Genomic DNA, 9,584 nt, shown 5'->3' on the forward strand with positions numbered 1-9,584 from the left:
ATGTTGAAGAACAATGGATAGATGTGAAACTAAATAAGCATGTACAGACACAGATAAATGAGTTGCAACCCTTTTCAAAATCAAGCAGAAATGTGCCTTGTGAGAGTAAATTAGAACTCCAAAAATGATTTTAAACTTGGGAGAACACTTGAGAGAGGGTTGTGATCACCGAGAGAAGCATCATTTACAAAATCATGCGAAAAGGAATTTAAATAGAAGAGTTAAATGTTCAAAAGTCTAGTCATTACGGCCGCAAAATAACTTTTTGTCCTCTTCAAAAACCCTAATAAAAACTTTGATGAAAATCCAAAAAGTAATTAAAATAAAGAGTTTGAACTGCTGAAAACAACACTAAGTTGCTTACAAAATTTGGACACCAAATAAGCCCAAATTAATGTCCAGAAGTCATATCTGCACGAGTTAATGGGAACATGTATCTCTACTTATTGGGAGTTTTACCCAGCAGAGAGAATCGAATTAATGAAATATCCAAATTATTATATAGGTAAGAAGTATGACAAAAAATTCAGTCAGAATAGTTCGTCGACAGGCACTGGTAATTGAGGTCCATAATATAAAATGACTTCTATTTACATGTTCAAAGGGAAGAATCTGTGTCCTGTGAATCCTGGTGCTCATCATCAGTGGATACAGTAAGTAGACCCCACAGGATACCACGTAGCCTCTCTGGTTGAACAAGCATTAGCCTGTGATCAGGGGTGTGCTGCTGGTTGAATCGCCCTGGTAACTTGGAGCGAGTATCGTAGCACGACTCACACAGATCAAAGCCAATCTTCTCCATACAATCTTTGCATCTGTACCACTTCCCGATTATTGGATACATCTGCAGTTGGCAAAGTCAAAACTATCAAGTCAAACTTCATGAGAAGAAAAAGAGTTTAAAGTTAATATATGCAACACCTTTTAAATCTCCCATGCCCAATCTGCTTGATGGGCAATCACACAGTTCATAGTTTTTCTTTGACTTCTACTTTCTTTATTTTCAGAAACATCATAGGGTTCATAGTTACAACAGAGTAAAGGTCGTTCACTACACTCGAAGAAACCTCAAGTGCAAAGGAAGCCTGCACGAAACTTTCTAATTTCTCCAAGAGACTAAAAAAATGAGACTGACTGGAAGACATTACCCCACATGAATCACAACCAACTCCAACGTTCACTTCCAACCCACGTTCTTGCAGTAATGCAAAATCATTCTCACTAGGTTGAGACTTGCCACACTCCTTTTCATTTAATGAGGTACCTATAACAAGCAAATCGACTTATAAATGGATACTCTATGCAAATTCAGTTTTATAAACACCATGCATATAAATTTCAACTTTCAATATTGTCAATACCTAAAGCAGCTACCTGAATGACTCTATAAATTGAAACAAATACAAGTACATGCAAGAGGTAGACATTTATTAAGACAAATAGAGATTGCTCTAAAACCCAATCAGCATGCTGTCATGTAAATTCAAGTTTCTCCAAACCAAGAATCTAGTTTCCTCTGGAGAATAAATTCCTCATGTGTTCACATAACTAATCCGCAAACAATCCAGAGTCATTATGTGATCATCACGACAATTGCAGCCATTCCATTTTTTAGTAAATTTCTCTTTTTTTCTGAATGAAGATGGAAACTTTAATAATCTTGAAGAAAAAGTTGTGCAAATAAGTGACAGAGAATTTTATCCATTACAGGCCCAACTATACGAATTCTTACTGTTTAATCTGCAGTTGAACACATTTGAAATAACAAAACATACATCTCTAAGAAGTGACTATTTCAATCTGCTACAATCTTCTTCTCTCTTCCTACTTTTTCAATAGTCTAATGTTAACTACATACACTCTCTTCTTCTTCACCATTTTTTGGGCAAAGGCAGCTCCAGGTAGTGACAGGGAGCAACAGAAAAATATATGTATTTTTTAAGAACACCAGTAAATGGTGTTTTCCTCTTCTTACCTTCTATGGAGTTGGTGAGCTCAATTATACACAGAAAAAGTAATTCTGTAAATTAAACTGACCTTGCCACCCATAATGGCAGTGGGGTAATACTACCATGCCCAAAAGAATGGGTAAGGACCAAGATCAAAATGATTAATGAATGAGAGAAAAGACTTAAGGTCTATACTTGCCTGAACCAGTAAGGTCTCAGTTTATTGTTACAAAGTATTCAGGACCTAAGTGAGCATGCCATACAGCATATTCATAACGGTTATCATAATGGTGAACCTCCATTCTGCAGATAACAGACCCTATTTGCAGAATCCAGTGCCATTTCAGTGTATGCTATAATGTACTCTAGACCAACGTGAGCACTGCATGTAGCATCTTGATAAGGGTAATCAAATAGGTGAAGCGGCACTTTTTACATGATGGTTGTTTGTGAAGAAAATGAAAGTTAGAAATAGTTACATAAATTTTCTTTAAGATTATATTTTATTGATCGGTGAGACCACTGCAAAGAAGTTGATGCCTCCACATAGATATTCAGCTACATACATGTATCAAAATATTTGCACTTAACTGCACACTGAAACAAACTTGAATTTATATTCCTTTTTTTCTCAAGCTTTATTATTTGACTTCCCATCTTTTTTTTGTTTTTCGTATTTCTGACATTTTTCCACCTGGCTGATCACTCGGTCTCACAGACACTGTAGTGACCCCAACTAGCTGATCAGGCTACTGTGTATAACGCACATAAGAAACAACTGTTAAGACCAATGTTGGATTGAACTCAGTAGTGAAACTTTAGTAGATGGTTTCAATCATAATAATCGTCAACTAATTCCAATCATCAAGTACCAATTATAGTTTGCTAGAATTAGTTGGATGGCAGAAAAATTTGGTCTGTTAACAAAAAATTGATTGCCTATGCTGCAAAAAGCAAAGTAGCTGAAAATCACCTTCAGCTAGTAAAATAAAAGAAAGGACCACCAATGTTGCAATTGAATAAAAACAAAACTAGAAATATTTAAAAGGGAGTCAAGTTAAAATATCACCTACAAAGAAAAATACCTAAAATAATGTAACTAGAAGCATTATCTACATCTAGGCTGATACCGAATAAGTATAATGGTGATGAATCTGCTGCCTCTCAAAATATACAAACTCAAATAGATGAGCTGCATTAAGAAGAAAAAAATCACTTAAAAAGCATATAACTTGCTTTCCATTATGGTGATAAGACACTATATCAGAGGATGATTTGTTATTAAAGACATTAGTGGAGACGTTGAGAGCAGAGAAAGGAAAGAAAAAGTTAACATTTTATTTGAGGGTCAACTTCTACATGATATAAATTTTTGACCTAGCATTTTACTGATGCATACATAATCACATTACAAAGTGGTTTTGTACAATGTTTGTGTCCATCATATTCACACACTTGCAATTTACATAAGAACTTCTTCTGATTGCTTTAACCAAACTTCAATGACATTGTGGGCATATCTCTACCCCTTCACCATCACTGGAGAGCACTAATAGAGACACGAATTAAATTGCAAATTAAAGTGCTTCTAGTCAACACCTTGTGTTAAGCACATTTAAGATGGTTTAGAGTAATCCTATTTGCTATCTTGTCTTCTACTCTGTATTTCCATAACTTTTGTTCATCTCTCCACCTAGGTACCTTATTTCCACCTTCAAATGAAATATTTTTTCTCATTATATTCCCAAGTAAAGAGAGCCTTTTAATATATCTTATGGCTCATCAACCTTTTACTGATGCATAAACAGGAATCTGAAAACTGGTTTTTTGTTAGGATTTTACCCATCACACTCATAATCTTCAATGGTTTCTGAATCAGCTCAACTAGCATCATATTAATACATTAATGGCTTTTAAAATCAGATACCTGCACTTTTTTTTTTTTTTTGAGCACCTGCCCATATCAACAAATATTTAAAAAAAAAAATCAATTTTCCAGACCTTTCTTTTTCCTCCACTCTAGTTACTTTAGAAGTCACCCAGGAGATTTTATGGACAGTTAACCATTGATCTACGTTAGTTTTAGCAGCATTGATTATATAACTGTAGGAAGGTATAATTAGGTTTATTTTGTCTACTTTATGTTTTAGGGAGTTGTTTCCTATAGAAAATTGTTTCCTAGAGTGCAAGGGAGAGAAAGGACATGGATGTAATTTTAATAATTGTTTTAAGTTATAAATAGGGGAAATGATTTTATTAACCCTAATCTCTCCCACCTCTTTTCTCCTACAAAATCTGACAATAATCTTTGTTGAATTTACTTAATGCTTTCATATATTTGTCAAATAACAAGAAGACTTGGTCAGTTTTAATAGTTGTCATAGGCTGGGTAAAGCAATAAATATCCGGTGGTTGCATCATCCGCAGTTCTACATGCATTTTGTTAAGGAATAGTCCCACATGGATTACTGAGTACAAAGATCTTGAGTTTATTAGCTGAGAAAGAGGTTTCCTAAGTTGACTAGTCATTTTGGGATGGGCCTTGAACCCTACTTTACATGGTATCAGAGCAGGTACTCATATGTGGACCTACACCTAAAAACTATCTACTTGTAGAGCCACAAAAGAGGGCCTAAATCTAAACTATCCACTTGTAGAGCCACAAAAAGGGCCTACACCTAAACTATCCACTTGTAAAGCCATAAAAGAAGGCCTACACCTAAAAACTGCCTACTCCTAAATTATCCACTTGTAGAGCCACAAAAGAGGGTCTACATGTGAGGGGGGAGTGTTAAGGAATAGTCCCACATAGATTACTGAGTACAAAGATCTTGTGTTTACTAGTCATTTTGGGATGGACCTTGAACCCTACTTTACACATTTCATGTCTCAAACCGAATACACTAGTCCAGAATATATGTTTATCCAAACAATTAAAATAAAAAGCATTTGAGGTGTATACTATCCTGTTTGTAATTAGACTTGCTCTAAAAACTATTAACATCAAATTGAGAAATCTATTTTCGGGGGTTTGGTGGGTAGGAGATGAAAACACATTGCACACATAGCAGTCACTATTTGAAAAAAAAAAAAATTGTACAAATGAAAGAACCATAACAGAATAATGTGTATTTAGATATAATGACAATTAGGGAGGGTGGAGAGAGGTTACAGATAGCAATTGGAAGCTTACAAGGTGATTGAACTTCCTGTGGATGGTCTAGTTTGACCTGAATTTCCTCGCTTCTAATTGAATATGCTTTGGGAAATTGTTCCTCAAGGAAATGATCAAGTACCAAACATGCTTTTGGGAACTTTCCAGGATGCGAGCTTTGACAATCTTGGCAATTAAGACTTCCATCAACAGGGACAGTCAAACAAGACCTACAATATACTGCACAGAAAGAGAAATAAGAAAGAACAGTTTACTAAAGCTTGCAGGTCCAACTAATCAAGATATGCTTACCGTGACCACAGTTAAGAACTACAGGTACGACCAACAGCTTCTTGCATGATTTGCACAATACATCAGTAACAGAAATGTGCTTCAGAGTTCCCTCTCCCAAACCATTTTCTTGCAAGGAATTTTCTATGGGAAGAGCTTCTCTACCGTCTTCATTATTCTTCCAGTTATGTTCTTCACAAGTAGTTAATCCATCATTATACAAAGTGTCACAATCTGGTGAATCCACAATTTTGTCAAGTATGATTTTATTTATGGAATATGAAGAAAACTCCAGAAGACTTGGGTACTTACTATTTACACTCTCATTGGCAGGACGATCAGAAATTTCAGGAGAGAAGTAGCCAGTTCGGGTTTCATCCTCTGGAATATGCAACAGCATCAGCTTAAGAACAGTTAACTAAATAACAGCAACATTTCGTTACATAAAGTAGTTAGGGTCTTAGTTCAGCTCAGGGGCAGTTAGACAAAAAGTATACAAATGAATAACTGACCTCGGGCTTGACTTTCCCTCCTCTTATAGACGACAGGGTTGATTTTTAGAAGCAAGAAGTGGAGCAGCTCACAGACACTAGGAAAATGAAGAAATGGATTTCTGCAAATAGGACAATGAGACTCTCGGGCACCACTCATAGCTGTATGGACACACCAGAAACAGGAAACATGGCCGCATACTGCAAGGAAATAAAACTAAGAAGTTTAGTATTGTGAATAATTAAACCTACCTGAAAAAAAAAAAAAAAAATAGATGTCTGTTTACCCAATACAACTGGCTTGTAAAGAAGTTCCCTGTCAAAAACAGATAAATATAACATTGAGTTAAACAAGCCAAAAATAGATAGATAGATTAGATAGAAGAGAAAGAGAGAGGGAGCCAACGACAATTGTAAGTTCAGTGGAAGGGCAAACAGGGAAAAATAAATAAACAAACTAGCATTTACCCACAAATAATAATCATCCTCAGTGCCTTGTGAATTACTTCTCTTTTACAAAATTTACACAGATTTGAAGAGATGGTGGGAATCCTACAAGCCGGATGCAACACAATTGAAGTTTCATGGAAAGGGCAAATAGGGAAATTAAGTAAACAAACAACAAGTTATCCACGAACTTTAAATCATTTTCAGCACCTTGTCATTTACATTTCTGTTATAAAATTTAACAAATTAAGGGAGAAGGTGAGAATCCATGAAGCTGGCCTTTAAATGCCAAGATTAGAAAAGGTACTCACATCTTTAATTTTACAACACTCACCATGTTCTCCTACAGAAAAGCTTTGTTTTAGTAGTGCAGAAAGGATTGTTAAAAAAATTCTTAAAATGTAAGATTATAATAAATTAGGAAGACATAAACATATGGTGCACCATTCTGATAAAAGAAAAACAACATATGGTGCATGCTGGGTCCACATAATATAAAATAGAAAATTATTGGCAATGGCCTGTGATTCTAAAGGTCAAAATGTTTTAATGGATGAGTGGGAAGTTCCAAATCTTTCTGCTTCTTTGTGGGGGTGGGACAGAAACTCTCAAGCATTCTCTGCTTCCATATCAAGAGTTTTAAAAAGAGAAGAAGAAGAGGAAGCATGCATTGACATTTGCAAGAAATTTTCTTTTCACTTGGTTGAAGCAACCCCATATAGAGCAATGCTGTTGTTACAAATGAAACATGGACATTTCTTTCAAAAAAATTGAAAAGTTATTTGTGTTTTTTTAATGTGGATATCATGGAGGAAGAGAAATGGAGGGCTTTTTGGGAGGTCTATCTCCTTGGCAAGTTCTATTACTTCTCCTATTTTTTTCTTTTGCGCATGCATTTTTAAAAATCAATGCTCATTGCTATACTTAATCCTAACTGGAGCCCGTAATATTGGCAGCCAAAAGGTTTGCGTAAAAATAAGATGAGAAAAAGCAGCTTATTGGCAAGCTGGTTGATAGGGCAGTAAGCAGGAACATCAGGAGGGTTGGGGCTGGTTTGTTTTGCATTTCCTTTATACTAAGGCCTCTAAAACTGTGGCTCAGGCTCATGCAGCATATATAGTTCCTTCTTTTACAAAATTCTTTTACCTAAATCATGTGCAGGTGTGGGATGATTGCAACCTCACCATAGACTACCTCAACAACATATATTTAGCGCCATGGGCAGACTCCCATAAATCAAGGATTCAAAAATGCCTCTCAGATCCATGCCTAGCTGGGCAGCTGAGCACTACTATCCAGAGACGAATGAGCCAGCTGATTGTCTTTCTAAACTAGGATTATCATTTTTTTACCCATGTAATTCAAAAGGATATGTATGGTGGTATTGTAGGCCTAGCTCTTTAGGAAGTTTATACACAGTAAGGGATAACGTTGCCCAAACAAGGGAGACCACCCCACAGCCATCCCAAACTCCAATCCTGGTCATTAGTGCATCTACAACTTCCACGCATTGCTAGTTAACATAAAAATTTTACCATTTCTACAAACACCCAATAGTATGAGCTGATTCCTCCATTGACTGCTTTGAAGTAACCCATGGAGGTAAAGTGTACGTCTTATAGACACAGCTAACACTCAAAAATAACAACCATCATTCCATGTTTGTTCTTGGTGGTCTTATAATCAACCAGGCCCAAGAACTTCCAATGTCAATATAGGCCATCCAGAATTCTAAGAAGACAAATTACACAAGTTTGGAAAGATTCTGAATAAATTGCTGCAGATATGGCAGGAAGAAAGATGGGCAAATGATAGGATAGCCATACTGAACCATACAAGTATATTGAGTGTTGGCCTGTTGCTTTCTAGCTGAACATGGATATGAACCACACATCACATGTCATGCATCAATTTTTCCTCTCTGGATGTTTATCAGATTTCCTTGTGAGAACAGCTTCTCTTGTTGCTTCCCCATTAATTCATACAATGACAACCTACTCAAAGGTGAAATTGATTCTATTGGTAACAACGGCACCTTTTCCTTTTCAGATTATCAGCCCGTGCCGTCGAGAACTCAATGTTCTTTATTCAGGCATAGTTCTTAAATACAGCAATCCAAACAAAAAAAGAGACAACAATCTGAACTCTATTCATTCAAACAGAGAAGTGCTACGGAGAGTAGTTGCACTGCGTCAGAAAGAAGTTCACCACAATCCAAAAATCCTGAAATAGTCAAGCCCTAAGATTGATACTGCAGAATTTTTTTTATTAAAAAAAATGGATAATTGATACTGCAGAAATTTGACAATAAAAACTAATTAAATTGAGATCCAAAATGGTAATGCAGCTGAAAACTATAACGGCACCAAAAAAAGAGAACAAAAATATGTTACGAACCAAAAATCATTACTCTAACCCTCAGAAACAGAAGAGAAATGAGGGCAAATAATCAGAGTATCGTATACCAACACCAAATTCAGAAGAGAAACTTTACCCATATAAATGTACGAACCAGAATCTAGAAACGAGAAGAAAATGACTTACAGGCAGACGCAACATCTGAAAGACTCCGGTATTTCCTCAGCGCCATCGAAGCTCTCTAGGGTTTTGTTTTCTTCAGGAGGTTCAGTAAAACCTTGAGGCCTTTCATTTCCGTCCATATAGGGAAGAGAATTATAGATTTCTGCAAAAGTGTGGAGGAAACTTAGAAACTGCAATCAATTTTTGAACTCGGATGATTTGGAGGTCAATTCACGCTTTATTTTTTGGCCTCCGTTATCGCAGACGCCCCTGCTTTATATGTTCTTCACGTTTCCATCCTGTTATTTGTTTTTCTCCATTTTCTATTTCATTTAAGAGGGATTAGTCGTTTAAATTCTATATAGCAGGTAAGAACCATGAAGGAAATAATAAGATAAATAATATAATATTTAAGATAATAAAATAAATAAAGTAATTAGATAAAATATAACTCGAAAATAATAAATAAATAATAGAAAAAATTAAAAAATAGTAACTAATGTAATTATATAAACGTATAATTATAAAACGTAAAAGTAATAGAGTGGCAAAGTAAATAAGTAATGTAACAGAAAATTGAAAAAGTGTAAAATAGGAAAAAAAAAATCAGTACATAACTAAATAGAAAGACAACAAAGTAATTTTCATTTTTAAATCATTATATATTAAATTAATAAATAATAATTAAAAATAAAACAAGAAGAATTTTTATATTAAAAGTTGTGAATATAA

At 35.2% G+C, this 9,584-nt stretch overlaps 1 protein-coding gene across 2 annotated transcripts; it reads right to left on the reverse strand.

Moving 5' to 3' along the window:
* Positions 1-337: 337 nt before the first annotated feature.
* On the reverse strand, positions 338-9,132 carry LOC137962845 (E3 ubiquitin-protein ligase PRT1-like). 2 transcript variants are annotated; one of them, XM_068809947.1, is made up of 8 exons: positions 8,877-9,132; positions 6,173-6,201; positions 5,907-6,086; positions 5,707-5,775; positions 5,416-5,586; positions 5,143-5,343; positions 1,149-1,264; positions 338-844 (listed from the first exon to the last, which is right to left on the reverse strand). In XM_068809947.1, exons 1-8 carry the CDS (start codon positions 8,990-8,992, stop codon positions 599-601), a joined length of 1,128 nt encoding a protein of 375 aa, XP_068666048.1. In that variant the 5' UTR covers positions 8,993-9,132; the 3' UTR covers positions 338-598. The 2 variants fall into 2 exon arrangements, with proteins under 2 accessions (XP_068666048.1, XP_068666047.1); XM_068809946.1 differs by having other exon boundaries at positions 5,416-5,628; positions 8,877-9,131.
* Between the last annotated feature and the right edge of the window lie 452 nt (positions 9,133-9,584).

This window comes from Aristolochia californica, unplaced genomic scaffold, assembly GCF_029961685.1.
Source record: "Aristolochia californica isolate CCGP_79_NKW_82.1479 unplaced genomic scaffold, dmAriCali1.0.hap1 SCAF_4, whole genome shotgun sequence".
In the NCBI taxonomy this organism is placed as follows: domain Eukaryota; kingdom Viridiplantae; phylum Streptophyta; class Magnoliopsida; order Piperales; family Aristolochiaceae; genus Aristolochia; species Aristolochia californica.

Excerpts from the sequence above, each read along its gene's own strand:
- LOC137962845 (XM_068809946.1), bottom strand. The coding sequence starts at position 8,992 with ATGGACGGAAATGAAAGGCCTCAAGGTTTTACTGAACCTCCTGAAGAA. Across the intron at positions 5,629-5,706 it reads TGCCAATGAGAGTGTAAATA|ATTGTGACACTTTGTATAAT; the intron begins GTAAGTACCCAA and ends TGGATTCACCAG. Across the intron at positions 5,344-5,415 it reads AGTTCTTAACTGTGGTCACG|TATATTGTAGGTCTTGTTTG; the intron begins GTAAGCATATCT and ends CTTTCTGTGCAG.